The sequence below is a fragment of the Zalophus californianus genome, chromosome 13, assembly GCF_009762305.2.
Source record: "Zalophus californianus isolate mZalCal1 chromosome 13, mZalCal1.pri.v2, whole genome shotgun sequence".
NCBI lineage: Eukaryota > Metazoa > Chordata > Mammalia > Carnivora > Otariidae > Zalophus > Zalophus californianus.
The window spans coordinates 8,106,973-8,125,192 of NC_045607.1; the positions used below are offsets into that span (position 1 = coordinate 8,106,973).

At 51.4% G+C, this 18,220-nt stretch overlaps 1 protein-coding gene across 7 annotated transcripts in view; it reads right to left on the minus strand.

The window, feature by feature from the left end:
• Positions 1-18,220, minus strand: part of LRSAM1 (leucine rich repeat and sterile alpha motif containing 1) — a 39,129-nt gene that overhangs the window by 6,950 nt on the left and 13,959 nt on the right. For 5 of the 7 annotated variants that reach the window (XM_027614307.1, XM_027614304.1, XM_027614306.1 and 2 more), the window contains 11 exons: positions 16,225-16,355; positions 13,052-13,081; positions 12,500-12,622; positions 12,094-12,233; positions 11,132-11,176; positions 9,167-9,237; positions 6,658-6,757; positions 5,095-5,182; positions 4,360-4,434; positions 2,909-2,989; positions 1,333-1,428 (listed from right to left, as the gene is read on the minus strand). In XM_027614307.1, the coding sequence (XP_027470108.1) occupies positions 1,333-1,428; positions 2,909-2,989; positions 4,360-4,434; positions 5,095-5,182; positions 6,658-6,757; positions 9,167-9,237; positions 11,132-11,176; positions 12,094-12,233; positions 12,500-12,622; positions 13,052-13,081; positions 16,225-16,355 (980 nt within the window). Of the gene's footprint in view, positions 1-1,332; positions 1,429-2,908; positions 2,990-4,359; positions 4,435-5,094; positions 5,183-6,657; positions 6,758-9,166; positions 9,238-11,131; positions 11,177-12,093; positions 12,234-12,499; positions 12,623-13,051; positions 13,082-16,224; positions 16,356-18,220 lie in introns of those variants that run through there. The other 2 variants (XM_035723582.1, XM_027614308.1) reach the window with 2 other exon arrangements.

An 18,220-nucleotide genomic window follows, 5' to 3' on the forward strand; every position in this document is an offset into this window, starting at 1 on the left:
GTACGAACAGCAATAGCTAATGTTTTCAGAGTGCTATGTGCCAGAGCCTGCTATGCACCCAGGTGACATTTTCCTTAATTCATACAGTTCCGTGAGGGGGTCCGACTTCCAGGGTGAGCAAAGGGAGGTTCAGAGTGATTAGGAACCTGCCCAGTTACAAGAGCTGTCCGGGGTGAGGGCCAGGACTTGGACCCAGGCCTGTGTTGCCTGGGGACCTGTGTTCTGAGCAAGCCAGGCGGCCCAGCCAGGACTGCAGCCACACGCTGGGGGCCAAAGAAGAGGCGGGCAGCAAGGCTTCAACCCAGGCCTTGGGGCCTGTCTGGCCATCCCTCCCAGACCTTGCCAAGCTGCTCCCCTCTGCTGCCCACGGCCTTCCCCAGGCTGTGGACACATATCTCGTCTGGCACCCATGACCCCAGCAGTCCCGATCTGCCGAGGTGGGGCTTCCTCCCCTGGATGGTGAGTGCTCTGAGGCCCTCGAGGGTAGGAGCATAGGGCCAGAGGCCACAGCCGCTGCTGCAAGATGCTAACGTGCCGTCCTCGTGTGAACAGTTTGCAGATGATGGCAGTGAGGTACCACGAGGAACAGGCAGCTTCTGATTGGCCTGCGCAGGGGCTCGTGTGGGGCTGTGGAAGCTAGTCTCACTCTTCCCTGCACAGGGCTCTGTCCAGAACAGAGCTCAGAGATGGTGTGGAGCATTAACGACACCATAGGAGCGACTTAGGCCTCCGTCCCCAATGCTCCAATGCACACAGGGTCTAGAGGAAACGACCCCCACCTGCCACCCTGACAATGTGCCAGAGTCAAACACATTTGGGTACAGGGACAGCTGGGCAACTCCTGCCAAAAGCTTATTAAACAGCTTGCCCTGGACACAAAGTCCTCTCCTGGGCATCGGTCTTGAATAAATACTCATGGCCATTCTCGATATTCAGCTACAAGAGCATTCCTTAGAAAAGTAAAGAATTGGAAGTAGTCTGAATGCTCAGCAATGGGCTAGGATGGACCATCCAAATGCAGCCAGGAAGCATATGGAGGACATTTTAGGACATGAAAAGAACAGAGGCAAACGAGCTGGTTCTAAAGGAGTGTGTACCATCTTATGTTTATAAGGCACACATATACACAGCTATAAATATGCATTATAGTGTTCAGAAAACACATCAAAGCGTTAGCATTAGGTAACTCAGAAGTGAGTCTTTTCCTTTGTACGTTCTCTTTTCCTTTGATGAGCAACTATTACTTGAATGACAATAACGCTTCTAAGAATGGCGAGCGTGTTTAGGGAAAGCGAACCCATGTGCGATGTGGAAGGCAGAAGCCAAGCGCACCAGAATTTCCCGGAGCTCTTCCTCTCGTCGCGTCTTTTCCTTGAGCAGCTGCTGGAGCAGGGAGCTCAGGGCCCAGCGCTGCTCTGAGATCATCTCCTGCAACACAAGACCATGCCCAGTGCCGCTGGAAGCTCAGAGCTCTGGAGCCAGGAGTCCCCCCATGGGGTGACAGGATCCCCCCTTCATTTTCAAGCTGGCAGCCGGGACCCCACAGTGGGCCCAACTCAACTAGACAGAGGATTGGGGGATGGAGCCGAGGGGCCCCTCTGCCTGGGCATCCACTAGTCTCCCTGTGGGGGTCAGGCCAGGCGTGGGATCTAGTGCCTCATGACAATGGAATGGTAAGAAACAGCAAACAAAGGAAATGACAAGCCACAGGTACATGACTGCAATCTCAGGAACTACAGAGCACGTGGGTGGAAGCACAGGCAGGGAGGGTTGGCGTGTAACCTCCATGGGTCTGGAAGGTTCTACCCAGATGGAGGCACATGCAAACTGGGCGAAGTCCTCGTTTGTGTCTGTGTTCCACTCATTTCTTACTCTTGGAAACCATGGAGGCCCTCAAAACAGGAGCCCCACAAGCTCTGATGGGCAAGAGACATGGGCACCTGCCAAGCACAGTGGCTGCATCTTTTCTAAGAGCTCATCTCTGAAGACAGGTGGCAAGGCCCACCAAGGGCTTTGCGTTGGCTAGCTTGCCCCAGTGTGATGGCCCTCGGACACAAGCTGGACCTGAAAGATGATTTCCTTTTATGAAGGGGAGAAATGGGAGGCCTAGGAGGGGAAGTGACCTGCCTTAGGTCACACAGCACATCTGTAGCAGACCTGAGACCAGGACTGTAGACCTCGGTACACTTTCACTGAGTTGAGAAGCCATGAGACAATTCAAGCCTCCTCGGCTGAGAACAGACACAAACACAGGGACAGACAGAAGGCTCTACTCAGAAGCCGATGTGGGGCACAGGTCCTCACACACCATTGATCCATCTGCTTTTGGACATTTGGGCAGAGGTCGGGGCAGGGCAAGGTCCAGCCCTCTTCTGTGCCTGCCCAGGTCACACAGTACCACTGTAGAGGACAAAGCCCAGGTCTCGGACAGGCAGTCCAGAACGACACCTGCTGGTCCCTACTGCCCCCACGCTCTACAAGCAGGACACCCAGACTGGAGCTCCCAGAAAAGCCACCTGCAGGGAGTGACACAGTTAGAGCTGGGCCCTCTCCTCCAGAGATCCTTGGGACACCAAGAAAGCTCCTTCCCCAGAGGAGATCTGCCTGTGAGTTGAACAGGCACCCCAAAAGCATGGTTTAAAGAGACAGGGAGCTCAGCAGTGACCCTGCTTCAAAACAAAGAAAATGCAGAGATGGAGATGGGCCTGGGTGAGCCTTGGCAATGAAACCCTCCTTCCTCTGACCCTCCTGCCGAGCAATAGGCTGCCCTGATCCTAACCTTGGCCTGTGCTGGGCTTGCCCCCCAGGCTGTGCTCCCATCACAGCCACAGAGGAGCCTGCCTGCCTGCTGGGGAGCAGCTGTGGGGAGGGAGGCAGGGAGGACGGGCAGGCCAGGAGCCCTACATACCTGCAGTGCCTCTGTGTCCAGGGACTTCCTCTTTACCTCCAGCTGAGTCAGCTGCAATAACTCAGTTTCTATTAACTTAATCTAAACAGAAGACGAAACAGGGTTTTTTTATTCACGTTAACCAAGGTTCAAGTCTGCTGCTCTCTGAAGGCCAAGTGGGGTCTAAGAAACCTTTTGGGGGGGGTCGGGAATGAAAGGGACCTGGGTGCCTTGGGAACCCCCTCAGCGGGGCTTTAAAAGAATTGTTTCAGGGCCCCAAGTGCTTGGGGGGCACAAACAGACCTGTTCTGGAGGGCCCATCCCAGAGAGGCTAACGGTTTATGGAATGGAGACAGGCCTGCCTTTAAGATTCAGGCCAGAGTGCAGAACAGACACGGGTCCTCACTGAGCCTCGCACTCACCGAGTGTCTTACTTCCTCTAACTGCTGTCACAGAGAGCAGAGGGTAATGGAGTGCCTAAGAACAACGATGGTAGCAGCTGATGCTTCCAGGACATTTTGTGTGCAAGTCTTGTGCTGTGTACTCTAACTAACTACAATCTTGTCGTCAAATCTCCCCTGGTTATTAGGCGATATTACTGCCTCCATTTTACAGATGAGGAAATGGGGACTCAGAGTTTAAGTAACTTGTTCAAGGACACAGAGAGGTTGGTGAGGGAGCCCTTTCCCGGGGCTCTCCCTGCTTGGGTCTGAAGGGGAACAGCTGGCCAGCTGGGTCAGAACCACCCACAGGGAGGATGCCTGGGGGTCAGACCCCACAGCTAGTGACTTCTCCACCCTGAGCCTGTGACCCTATGGCCCTCGCCCCTAAGTTCCTATGGCCCCACCAACCCCTGGTCAGAGGAATGAGCTTCATGTCCGGCAAGGTGGGATTGAAATTAAAGAGGAAAATAAAAAGGTAAGTTGGTTTTGGCCAAAAAAAGAGAAAGAATACAAAGAAAAAAATAAACATGCAAAATGTAAAATTCAAAGTGTTGTAAATAGGATGCGATGAGCATTCCCGCAGCCTGAAAGTTCCCTCTGTCTCCAGCCCTCTGGAAAGCCCAGGGGGCCCAACATAGCCCACTGGGCAGAGGCCAGCCTGCAGGTCGGCAGCCGAGCCCAGACCAGAGCACAGCTCCCTCCAGGCGAGGCAGCCTCCCCTGCCTGCCCTGGTGGGACACCCCATCTGCCCCAGCTCCTCAGTTTGAGCTCATGGAGGTGGCCACTGGGGTGGAACTGACCACATTTCCCCAGCGAGGGGTTCCCGCCTGGGGCACGGTGGATGCAGAGGCTGCCTAAGCAGTCAAGGCTGCCCATGGGCATCATGAGAGACCGCGGAACTGTTTATGTGGCAGGGGTGGCGTGGAGTGGGGGGGAATGGATGGCTGAGCTGGCGCGTGAAAGAGCCACCTCTGCCATCCGGGAAGGCATGCAGGAAGGGGTTGGTGGGGCCGCACCCCCAGCCCTCACCTGGTTCCTGATCTGCCGGTGCATCAGGTCTTTCTTCACCTGGAGAGCCTCAAATGCGGCCTTCTGCATGGCGCTCTGCAACAGAGATCATCAGCTGCTCGGCAGGTGCCTGGGGCCTCGCGTTCCCCGGGGCCCGGGCCAGGGGGAACACAGAATCTGCTCAAAAACACCTTCATGGAAGACTTCTCTCTCTCTTAGAGGGAACGTAACTCTTCAGCTCACTTGTTCACATTTTAGAAATAATACCTGTGAAAGGCTCACTAGTGCTGGACACTACACTCACTAGCCCTGGACACTACGTGCACTGAATTTCCACAACCGGGGGTGTGGATGCTTTCACTGCCTAGTTTCATGAAGAAGATGAGGGGGCCAACAGCAGTGCGCTGTCTGGAAGCAAGAAGTCGAAAGGCCCTTGGCACTCTCCTGTGTGCTCCACCTCCATGGAGTGATTACCACGTCCTGCCCCTAAGTCCTTATGACAGAGCCACATAGCACGGAGAGTGGGTGCCTGCCACGGAAGCAGGGAATCCTTCTCTAGATCTCAGTGACCAGAAAATCACCACGCTCTCCCCCTCCCTGCCCCCCTCTCCTGAGGGTCTATACAGTTCTAAACATACTAAGCATCTTGGGTCTTCTACGCTAAGGACAGGGCTCCATGCAGACTTGTGATGCTCTGCCTCAGGCTCCCTGTGCCCATCTTGAGCCCCTGCCCTCACACCCTGGACAAAGGCTCACCTCCTGCAGGATCTGGCTGATGGCTTTGTTCTGATCCATCTGCTGCCATGACAGAATTTGCTGGAAACGCTCATCCATTTCAGCCATGCTGCCAGAAAAACAGCAAATTAATTCACTCTCTGAATGTTTTCTGAGCATCTACCAAGTGAAAGGAACCTCGGAGATCAAAATAACCATTTACCCATTCAATAATAATACTCAAGAACCACCTGCTTGGGGGGGGGGTACCTCCTGGGCTGGGCACAGACATGGAGTTTGTCTTAGAAGGAAGGTGACAGAGTCGGTGTGTCTGGGGCCTCTCATCCACCCCTCCATCAGAATCTCCTCTACAATGCCCCTGAAGTGGTGGCCTGGCTTCTGCCCTCCCACCTCCACCAACAAGCTCATGACCTCCCAGGTGGGCCACCTGGGCCGTGAGAAAGCTCTCCTTCTGGGGCAGTAACATTCATGCCCCACCCGACACCCCCAGCATTTCCCACCCTGGCCTCGGATCTGCTCTTAGCACCCAGAACAAGTCTAGTGATTTTGACACAAAAATCCAAACCCTGAAGCCCCACATATGTCCATACTTTGGCATAATCTTGGTTTTGAGTTTGTTTCATAATGATAGCTGTTATTCATTGGCCCTTTTGTGGCAAAGACCATCCTCGTTAAATCCAACAACTCCAGGGGTAGGTACTGTGACTTATCCCCATTTTTCTGATAAGAAAATTGAGGCTCAGAAGGGAAATGGACTGACCCAACACTTCACAGTTACTAACAGAAGGGGGACCTGAGTCCAGGTCTGTTCGCCGCCAGTGCCCACATTCCTAAGCTCGATGTTCTACCGCCAGGAAAGGAAGAGGAAACCCCAACACCTGTGAGGACACGGGGAGGCTGCTGGCTGTGCCAGACCACCTGGATAGGGCCAGAACCACCTGGGCAGAAGGAGAGGGAGAGGGAGGGCAGCCAGTGCTCCTGGCCCGTCTCCCGAGCACCAAGAGCTCTTCTCCATGGCTGTGCCAACACGTGTGGTTCCTTCAGCAGACTAACCCCCAGTCAGGCAGTGAACTTGGCCAGCCAGACCCACAGCTGCCGCCAGTGTGAAAGCAACCTATCACCATCCCCTCCAGGGCACGCCGCTCCTGGCCTCTGCAGACCCTCGGAGGTCAAGGAGGGCACCGCGGTCAGGAGCACACCCCCACTCTGCCTGGGCCTGAACCCTGGCTCTGCCACCTGCTGGTTGGGTTTCCTTGGACGTGTCACATAGGCTCTCTGAGCCTGAGCTGTGGTGGCAAAACGGGGCTAATGACACAGTGCCTCAGAGAGTCAGTAAGCCAACACACATCCCTTGGCCGAGTGCCTGACTCACAGGAAGTGCATGAGAAGTGGGAGTGATTGCTGTCACTTTACCAGAGCCTGACCCAATCATGAGGTCCAGCTAGATAAGTCATGGAGAGCCATCACCACTTGCCCATGATGCACGGCTGAGGCTGGGGCAGGGACTGCAGTGCCCAGTGCTCACCCCACAGTCCTGGGCCCTGAGCCAGCGCCCCCAACTCAGGAAGCCTCTTCTTACCTTACCTGGAACAGGCCTGCTGGACCAAGCTCTGCCTCTGAGACTCGTAGGCCATCTGGATGAGCCGGTTCTTATAGCTCTCGGTCAGCATCTGCTGCATGGCGGCTGAGGAAACATGGGGGTGGGGCTGAGAAAGGGGCACCGCTCCTGCGGGCCTCGTGGGGTTCACCTCATCACCCGCCTCACAGTCACCCTTAACTTTTTTAAAAAAAGATTTGAGAGGGAGCGGTAGCACGCACACAAGCAGGAGGAGGGGCAGAGGGAGAGGGAGAGAGCATCTCAAGCACGCTTCCTGCTGAGCACAGAGCCCAGTTTGGGACTTGATCTCACGACCTGGAGATCATGACCTGAGCTGAAACCAAGAGTCAGATGCTCAACTGACTGTGCCATCCAGGCGCCCCCCTCCAAAATTTTTAACAGATTTTATTTGAGAGAGAGAGAATGAGAGAGAGACAGCATATGAGAGGGGGGAGGGTCAGAGGGAGAAGCAGATTCCCTGCTGAGCAGAGAGCCCAATGCGGGACTCGATCCAGGGACTCCAGGATCATGACCTGAGCTGAAGGTAGTCACTTAACCAACTGAGCCACCCAGGCGCCCACCCCCTCCAAAATTTTTAAACTATGGAAGTAACTTAAGCTTGAAAAGGCTATTTGTAAAACACCAAAGAGCATGCACACAAAATCTTTTATAATCTTATCACCCAGAGATATTTTAACATATATTCTTCTAGTCAATTTTTAATGCATATTTATAGAACTGAACAGATATTCATACACCCAAATTCACAGCAGTGTTATTCACAAAAACCAAAAGGTGGAAATAACCCAAGTGTTCACTGACAGATGGTGAACAAAATGTGAATACACAAATAGAATATTACTCAGCCTTCAAAAAGGAAAGTTCTGACACCTGCTCCAATAGGGATGAACCCTGAGGAGGTTCTGCTGAGTGAAAGAAGCCTGTCATGAAAAGACAAATACTACAGGATCCCACTTACGTGGGTTAGGACTAATGTCATCAGATTCAGCAAGACAGAAAGTGGAATGGGGGTTCTTCATGGGCTAGGGGAGGGGGATGGAGAATTTGTGTTTATCAGAATTTTAGTTGGGAAGATGAAGTTCTGGAGCTGGATGGCGGTGGTGGCTGCCGAGCAATGTGGATGTGCCTTGCGCCACAGAATCGTACAATTACAAGTGGCTAAAATGGCAAAGTTCAGGTTATATATTTTACTACAACAAAAAGTTACAATGTGACCACACTAAACACATCACTTCTTTTTGTGACTAATTCCCCATGTCCACGTGGCAGTGTGAGGAACTGGCCATAGGGTACTGCAGGGCACAGATCACCATGGTTTAGTTAGATAATCCCCTATTTGGGGACATTTGGTCTCTTTTGCAATTATTAAATGATAAATGTCCTTGCTCAAACATCCTTATGCAATTTATTTCCTAAGATTAATTTTTAAGAGTACAGTTTTAAGGCTATGAATAATAGGAGTTACCCTTTCTGCCCTCCAGAAAGATCCCGCTGATTCACATTCCCTTTGGCAGGGGACAGGACAGCCTGATACCCTATGTCCTCAACAAGGGTTATTACCTACTCTTGACTTCACTGTTCTTATGGAAATCTTTTTAGTTATAAAAATAGTACATGCTTATTTTTAAAAAACTAAGCAATAAGGAAGTTTAAAAAGGTGAAAACAAAAGTCCCCCGTACTGATACTATTCCTAATCAATTTATTATTAAACATCCTTCTGGAAATGCAAAAACAGGTTTTTCTTTCGTATAAATGGTGGGTAATAGTGACCTTTAAATAGGGACATTAATAACACCTCATCAGGAGGGAGTGAGATGAAGTGGTGTATGCAAAGTGCTTGGCAAGGGGCCTGGTACACAGTATTCCACAGTACCCCACTCCAGTATCCAGCCTTGGGAGGATGGGGCCAGCCAAGAAGAATCATTCCTTATTTTAAAAAAGGAGGAACGGACTCCTGGTCTTCCTTGGCACGTGGCTGGATGCTCTCAGTGCTCAGGATCAGACAGGAAGTATCCCCCCGCCACCGCCCCACAGCAAGTATGGACACAGTGTGGTGCCCTGGGGCCACTTCTTGGGAATGGCAGGATGGGGAGCTCCTGGCAACACAAGAGGGGCCAACCACAGCTCTTGGTAACAGAAACCCTACAGCCTTTGTGAGGTGCTCACTCAGTGCCAGGTATCATCTCATCTGACCTTCAAATGACCCCATGAGCTGGAGAATTATTGTTCTCCCCATTTCACAGATAAAAACATGGAGGCTCCAAACAGTTAGGGAACAGTAATGGCCCTGAGGTCATACAGCTTGTTCCCGAGTCAGCCTGACCTCAGGGCCCACGCTTCCCTCCTGGACTTTACTGCCCCTTTCAAGCCCGCTGTACCTGACCTACGGGAAGAAGGCGGCATCCCCCACACCCTAGTCAGACAAGCTCTGTTCCCAGGACCCCACACCCCTCCCCAAGACCCTCCCCACTCACAGGCAATCTCACGTCTCCGCAGGTTCTCTGTCTCCTCCTGGGTTATGGACATCAACTGCTCCATCCTTATTCTAGAAAAAAAAAAAAAATCCATCCATTTACTGAGCAGATCTAACACTTCCAACAGGGAATCGCATCAGAGGAATGCTGCCTTCTTCAGGAAGTCCTCCTTGATGTGCCCACTTAGACCAGCTCCTGCTGCATCACGCACTTCCACCTGGGCCTAACCTGCAGCCTCGTAGGCAGAGTTTCTTGCATAACAAGATGAACATGCCCTTCGGAAAATGGGCAAAGAACAAAAACGGCCGCTTCACGGATGCTTAAATACAAGTGACCAATAACCGCCCGGAAAGAGGCTCACATCACCGCTAACTAGGAGTACAACCCCCTCCCCTACCAGGCTGGGAGAGGAGGGGAAGCGCCAAGCACCGTGGCGGCGCTGAAGGTGAAGTGGGCACTTTTGTGGCCCATTGAGAAGGGCAGCCGCTGGCAAAGCATCTTCCGGAAGGCAATGTGGCAAGACCCATCAAAAGGTCCTCTGAACACATCCTTCAAAAATATTCACGTCAGGGCGCCCGGGTGGCTCAGATGGTTAGGCGTCTGCCTTTGGCTTGGGTCATGATCCCGGGGTCCTGGGATCGAGTCCTGCATTGGGCTCCCTGCTCCTTGGGGGCCTACTTCTCCCTCTGCCCCTCTCTCTCTCTCTCTCTCGGTCTCTCATGAATAAATAAAATCTTTAAAAAAAAAAATTCACGTCAGTGCCTACGTTCAATAGAACGTAGACTCGAATAGTGCTACAATAGTGCTTGTCATTATGAAACACCGGGAACTTCTGGGTCCACAGAGGATGAATTCGGATATAATCACATAGTAAATACTCTACAGCTATTACCAACGAGGTTTCTGGCGTGGACACACATCTGTGACACAGTAAATGAAAATTAAAAGGTAAGTGCACGTCTGGATGTGCACGCTGCGTGTGTGCCGTTCCCCCACTGTAAACGAGTCCTAGTGGTTGGGACGGAACATCTTCTCATCTCTCTGCAGGATCTCGCTTCGTTGGAAGCAGCATCTGAGCACCTCTGCCTCCTGCCCAGGCCCACAGGCTACTCGAAGGAAGGCCGTATGACTGGACCCGCGGCCCGGCCCAGGGCACCCAAAGAGGGAGAGGGCACTTGGTCAGCGCGTGCCAGATGAACTGGCCACAACCGGGCTGGGCCCTGGTGGCTCCCAGCTCCCGCAGCACCACAGCTGAAGGGGCTACCCTGCAGGAGTTCTTCCCAAGCAGCCAGGGGCCTGGAAGGCCGGCATAAGGACCACAGCAAAGCCCACGCTGCTATTCTGGAATTCCAGGGAACCAGGAGGGATTCCGGATAATCCTGCAGGGGAGGGGAGCAGGGGGGGGAGAAGAGAGGGGAAAGAAGAAAAGGGGCTCTCCCCTCTCAGCTACCCTCTTTCCTAATTACTAAAGGGGTGCGTCTCAGTAAACCTGGAAAACGCAAAGGAAAACACCCAAAAGATCACCACGTCTGATTTCTACCTCTCAGAAATGTTTGGCAAGCCACTCACGGTGGCTCCTTGGGTCCTCTGAGCACAGATACACGCTGTGTCTTGAAGAAATCATACACTGCTCTGTTTTAACTGCAGCCCCCCCTTTTCTACTTCACAATAGATTGTGTTCCCTCAATAAGAAACTGATTTTTCTGATTTTTTTTATATTAGCCATATAGTTGGACATTACATATTTTTTTATTTACATCTCAGTTTTTCTCAGGAATGTACATGTGTGTTAAACTTGCAGGTGGTGATTCTTTTTAATTCAATATTTCCTAAGGAGGTGAATCTCCTTACAGCTTTAGGAAAACTTTCTGGCATAATCCTTGAGACTCACAAGGGCTTCTCTCCCCAAAACCTCTCCCCTGACCCCAAGGCAACACTGAGAAAATGCTTGAGCGAAACACTAACCTTTCATTTTCCAGCGACTTCAAGATCTCAGAACTTTTCTTTTGCCTGTGGAGAAAACCAAAAGCATAAAAGGTCACTGCAGTTGTCACGAGCAGGCCTGTTTCCAACAGAACTGCCCTCCCCTCGCTACACTGACTGCGAAGAGGGGGCTTAGGAACCGGCCGGGGTTCTCAGCTTAGAATCTCGGGGCTCTGTGTCCTTGGGCCAGGTACTCAGCCACACCAAGCCCCAGCTCATCTGCAAAATGGGCTCATCACAAAAAAAGCTTCACGGAGTATTTGTAAAGAGCGAATGAGAGACTATACACAAAGTGCTCGGCATGGAAGCAGCACCCAAAAAACAGTAGCTTTCCGGTAGCTTGCCTCGGTGGGGCGAGCACGCTGCGGGGCACACGGCAGGCCTGCTGCCTCACTCGGGCACCATGTAACTGCTGCATGATGGAGGGGTGAGTGAAAAGCAAAAGGAGGCCTAGAAGCAACAGGGGACACAGCAAAAACCTGTTTCTGGAGGCTTTCCCCAAGGGACCCCAACTAGAGGTTCTGGAGACCTCTATCTGGCTTCCTTTCCCCCAAGCCCACCGAGACTGGCTCCTGGCGGCGCCTACCCTGGACAGGATTTGTTAAGGCAAAATCTCACTATGGCTGACCTCAGCGCAACGGGTCACTTGGAACCTAAAATACTGGAGCAGGATGTGATCTCAACTCTCCTGTTATACCCACTCATTTCACAGACGGGACACTCGGGAGGCACGGGTCTGAGGACAAGCCACAAACCAGGTCAGGCTCAGAGCAGATTCTTTTCTCTTTAGGCTGCTGCAAACTGCAGCACCAAGACTGGACCCTAACAACAAAAACCTCAGGCAGGAGTTGAGACTATAAGTGAGAAATGGATCCCTATCCTGGGCTCTTCAAAGGGTACCGATGTCAGGGAAGGTCTCTGCGTCTGGGGAGTGGGGGCCTGACCTCTGGTTATCCTGCAGGAGTTTCTGGATCCGGCTGGAGATGATCTGCTCCGTCTGCTTCAGCTGCTCCTGCAGCCGCTGCCGCTCGGCGTCCAGGTAGCGCTGCCGCTCACTCAGGCCCTGCTCCAGCCGGGACTGCTCCTGCAGCAGGACAGGCAGCTGGCCTGAGCTGGCAGCAAGGGGCCCTGTCCTGCCAGGCTTTTCCGTGTGATCTTGGCCCAGGGCTTCCCCTTGCTAGGCTTGGGGTGTCCATCACACATGAGGAGGCTGGCTAGGTGATCTGTAAGGGCCCCCCAGGCTCTGGAAGATCAAGGGAGAGTGCTTACTCCCACCACCTCCCCACAGCAGAGGGCCTCCCTGGCAGGGAGCGTGCAGACAAGCCTGACCCCACTTGGCTGTTCACGGACCTCCTTGACCGTCTGAAGGATCTCGTCCTTCTGATTGTTGCTCTGCTGAAGGAGCTGGGCATGCTCTCGCTGCCCGAGTTCCAGCCGCCGTTCAAACTCCAGTTTCTCCAGCATCTTCTGTTCCTGCAATACAGATCCTGGTGATGACTGGCAAGGCTCTGTGGGCATCAGGACACAGGAGCAGGGTGAATCCACGCCTCAACTCCCAGTAGTGCGGGCTGAAGGTCTTCACACTGAGCAACAACCTCCAAACCCAGTGCCTCTCATTAACCCCCCCACCCCCCGCCGGGGCCCAACTGTAATAAAACATTCTGTTCACTGGCAGAGGCTAGAGGTTTAGAGTCTGGGGTCCCTGAGCCTCAGACTGCTCATCTGTGAGGTGAAGATACCCTTTCACCACCGAGGCTGCGCAAGGATGTGGTGAGGCAAGGTAGTAAGAGGAAACCTTTAGTTTACCCTCTAATTTAGAGACAGGAAGAACTTGTTCCCTCACATCTTTTATAATAGATCTCTGATAAGAAAAGTGACTAAGGGAAAAAACCATTTTCTTACCTTCCTCTTCTCATAGTCTGAGAACCTATTCTGGGGGGAAAGAAAAGACAGTGGTCAAGGGAAGGTGGCAGCAGTGGGATTCCTGGCCCGTGGCCAGAATCGTGGGGCAGCCAGACACCAGCTCCACCCCCAGAGCACTGTGTCAGAATCGGGGGGGGGATGATGGGGGGATGAGAGGGAAGGGCAGTCTGATAAGGGCTCCCAGAGGGTTCTAGCGGACAGCAGGGCAGAGAACCACCAGGCTTGGCACACGGTAGGAAGCTCTCCATGACAGTTCCGGGGGCGCAGCCCCGAGGAGGTGTGGTGCCCCATAAGGGGACCAAGAAGTGGAATGCGGGATTCCCTGTCCGTACAGCATACCTGCAGTGCCCCAAAATTCTAGCCCACCAAAACACAAACACAAAGGGACACGTACAAGTTCCTGCAGAATTGTTCTACAGAGTGAAACCCTGGCAATAACTCAGACGGTTACTTCAGTACGTCATGGTGATTCCACGCAGTGGGTCGCACAGCTATCCAGTAACGGGGCAAAGGTGGGGGGCTGCGGGGAAAGAGGTCTGCCACCCTTCACTCTGCGTGCAGCAGGACGCTGTTCTTGTAAGAACAACGCAACAAAACTCAGCTCGGAGTTTTGTATCTGTTCAGATCGGACTCAGGAAGGAGATGCATTAACAGTTTGTGATGATTACCTCCAGGGGGTGGGGACTGCGGTGGGGGCGGGGGGGGGTGACATTCACTTAGTTTACATATTTCTGTATTGTTCAGACTTGTGACAAGGAGCATGAATTACTCTTATAGTTAAACATCAACAAACACACACAGGTATCTTTAAGTGGCCCTTGTACTTAGTTATCCAGCTCGGAGGCCAGATCAATCTGTCTGAGCTGTAAAAGCAGCATATTATGAGGAAATCGGGTTTGTCCCATGCTGAGATAGGAGTAAAATTTTAAAATTAACTTTTAATTATACAGAATATTGGAATATATTATCTTCATAAAAAATTAAAATACAGCATGTAAGGTATCCATGGACCATTCCCCAGCCTGATCCTGGTTCCCTCCCGCCCCCCTGCCATGTAACTACCATTACCAGACCCGAGTGCACACATTTATTTACCCATAATTTGTGCCTTTGGAAAATACAGATTTGTCTGTGTGCTCATATATGTTTTAATGAAGGCAAAATTCACATTCTGTAAAATTCTTTTTGGTATGCAGTTCTAGTCAGGTAACGGTCACTACAGTCAAGAAAGAGCCACCCCATTACCCAAAATTGCCTCGTGCCCTTTTGTCAAACTGTCCTCCTACCCATCCCCCATGTTAATGGCTATTGCCGATCTGCTTTCCTATATATTTGAACCTTTCTGAACATAAAAAGGGCACTAAACTATACCCACTGTGTTCCGCAGCCTGCCCTTTTCACCTAGCCATCTGTCCTGTGATCCACGCCTGGATGGATCTAGGGCATGATAGGGAGAGGACACAGATGGCTCAGCCTTTGCCCACTGGCAGACATTCAGGGGGCTTCCAATATTTCCCTACTGCAAATAAGGCTGCAAGGAACATTCTCGTAAATGTCTCCTTGCACAAGTGTCTCTCTCTACGTACCAAGAAGTGGGACTCCCGGATCATGGGCAATGGCCACGGCCACTTAAAGTTTTGACCCATATTATCAGGTTATCTTCCACAGTGGGAACACCGGTTTCCATTCCCAAGAGCAACTTATGAGGCCACTGTTTCCCCACACTCTGGCCAAGAAATTATCAAAGTGACATTTGTAACAATCTGAGGGAAGAAACAGTATTTTGTTGTTTTAGTTTACCAGTCTCTGATTACTAGGGGAATTGGGTTTTTTTCATGTTTACTGATCATCTGTATTGTTTTTTTTGTTTAGTTTTTAAGTAGGCTCTATGCCCAACGTAGGGCTTGAGCTCATGACCCTGAAATCAAGAGCTAGGTGCTCTAACCGACTGAGCCGGCCAGGTGCCCCTCATCTGTACCGGTTTATTCTGTAAAGTATCTGTTGATAGATCTTTGGCCTTTTTTTTTTTCCCCCCCTCTCGGGATGGTTTTCTGCTTCTTACTGCTTTGAAAGAGCTCTTTATATGTTCAGTCTGCTAATCCTGCATCAGAAATGTTTGTTGCAAATACTTCCTGAGAGTATAAATGGACACGATTTTCCTGGATCGAGATCTTCCCCTTCTCTAGTTTTCACTGAGCTGCCAAGAGAAAAACAAAACTACAAAGGCATACATGGTGGCCCTGTCAAACAGCGAAGGGGGGCACCAGGGAACCAGAGATGAATAAAAAGTCCTTGGAAGGTAAGAAGTCAAACCCCTGGCAGCTGGTGCCCCCGCTGCCTGCCACCAGAGGCCTCGGGCTGTGAGCCCTCTGTGGGAGTGCAGGTGGGGACAGAGGTGGCTTCTGATTGCCTCCAGTGTCAGGTGCCCCTGGCTGATGTGGCCAACTCTAACCAAGCTTCCTCCTCTATGCCCCTCCTAGGCTAGCTCACCCCCTGGGACCAGGGAGGGCCAGCCCCTTGCTGTGCTGACACGTGTGCCTCCCTGACTTCTCACAGACAGGAGAGCATGACCGGAGTCCCGTACAGCAAGGGGCACCGAGGCAGGAAGTACTTGCTGAGAGACAACAAGGAACAATACACACACAATCCCCAAGCTCCATCCAGCAGGGGAGACAGACATTAAACAAATCATCTCCCATGTAATTATTCATTTAGAGCCATGATAAGTGCTCCCAAGGAAACATGGGGCACCCGGAGAACATACAGCAGGAGACCTGACCCGGGCTGATGTGGCGCGGAGACTTCTCAGAGGACGTGGGATTCAGACACAACAGAAGGATGAGGTGGAGTTAGTGAGAGATGAGCAAGGAGAATTTCAGATTGGGTGGGTGGGTGGGTGGGGGCAACTGCAAGTTCAAAGGTCCCGAGGGATTCAGGGAGCAGAGAGGAGCTTGGTGCATGTTTGGTGAGGTGGTGGGGTGAGGTGGCACAGGCTTTGTGAGAGCATCTCAGCACACTGGTCTGGATGGAGGTGAATTCTAGTTTGGTGGGGGAATCCAGGGCCTCCAGCTCTGACCATCCCCCCAGTGCCCAGGGCCCCCTCGGTGCACCCCCCCCACCACCACTCCTGTCAGCAGGCAGGTACGCCTTACCTGCCACTCTACCTCCTCCCTGGAGAATCTGTCCGTGGGTCCATCAGGGCTATTCCGGGAGGTGTCAGCTCCGTCCTGCTCCAGGACTGGCAGCAAGTACTGAGAAGGAGGGTAGTATTCCAGTCCTGACTCTGCAAGAGAGGACACAAGCTGACCAGGAGGGAGGGGGCAGAAACGTCAGCTCCTGCAGCCTCCGACTTCCTCCCCAGCACCCTGTCCCACCTGCCTGGTCCACTGCTCCCCTGCCCTGGAATGAACCGGGCCCTCCATCCTGCTCACAAGTCCTAAAGCCAGGGCCTGGACTATGGCAAGCACTCAGTAAGTGTCAGCTGAGTGAATAGATAGGCTGGCCAGCTGCCTCACCATCCACGTGAGAATGAGATGAGAAAAGCCTGGAGATTAGTGGAGAAGCCTGGGTCCATAATCTCCTATGTGTATGAGACCTTGGGCAAGACGCTTGCCTTCTCAGGCCCTGCATAATTTTCTCCTATATAACTTGACAGGGTTCGTACTCTTTACCCATTTTTGAGTGGGTTACTTGCCTTATTCTTGTTGATTTATAAGTGCTCTTTATATACCGTAACTAATAACCTTGGGCCTATAATATAGATTATAACTATCTTCTTCCAGACGGTAACCTTTTTAACTTTAATGATGGGATCCTTTTGAGGTAAAGAACTTTTGGATTTTAATATGGTCAAAGTTGTCTTTTAAAAATATAAACGGGAGGGAGCCTGGGTGGCTCAGTTGGTTAAGCGACTGCTTTCGGCCCAGGTCATGATCCTGGAGTCCCGGGATCGAGTCCCGCATCGGGCTCCCTGCTTGGCGGGGAGTCTGCTTCTCCCTCTGACCCTCTTCCCTCTCGTGCTCTCTACCTCTCATTCTCTTTCTCTCAAATAAATAAATAAAATCTTAAAAAAAAAAATAAAAATAAAAAAATAAAAAAATAAAAATATAAACGGGAAAAGAAATACTAAAAAGGGCCAGTAGGCATATGAAAAAACATTAAAAAAAACCAAGGACATGACATTACAATAATAGTAGGCTGCTTTGCTTATCCGTCGGAATAAATAAGCTTAGAAGAACTTTAGAGATGACACACCAAGTGTTATTTGTGGGAGGGAGAAAGGGTCCTCTCAGAAGCTACTCACAGGAACCTAAACTGGTACAGCGCACAGCGCTTGGCCCCTTTCGTCTGCCAGCCCCACTGTGGCCCGCCCTGGAGGAACACGCCCACGGCGCCAGAGAGGGGTGGGTTAACGTGCTCGCAACAGTGGAAGAGTGGAAATGAGCTCACGTTCACTGTAAAAGGAAGGCTATGTAAGTTGCGGGGCTCCAACACGTGACAAACTACATAGAACTTTAAAACAAGACAGATGCATCCGTCATGAGATAGGAAAAGGCCCAAGACCTATTTTTGAGTGAGAAAAACAGGAATCACAATAGTGCACTATCTTTTGTGGATTTTAAAAGATGTTTTTAAGAGAGCAAACCCCAAAACCTTATGTGCATATTTATACCTACTACACCGTGTAAACAAATTGAAGAATTATTTCTTAAGCTGCAGAGCAAGCCTACACATGTTCACTGCCTTATTCTTTGTCTTCTGTATACCTAGAAATTGCATAATTGAAAAATCTTTTTAAGGAAGATAAAGGGTTTGGGTGGGGGGATGGGTGGCACAGGTGAAGGGGATTTAGACGCACACTTACAGTGATGAGCAGAGTCCCGTACAGAATTAAGTCCTCATGTGGTACACCTGAAGCTAATATAACCCTATGGTAATTACACTTGAAGAATTTGTCTAGCTCAGCTATTGGCCAGGGTACACATTGGAGTCACCTGTTGCTCGAAGACTCATCGGGTAGGTGTGTGGCCTGAGTAGCCGTTGTGGGATGTGTAACTATTTTTTTTAACTGAAGTATCACATACATACAGAAAAGAACAAAAACTCTTCACGTATAGCTTGGTGAATGTTTAAGAGTGAAATCACCCT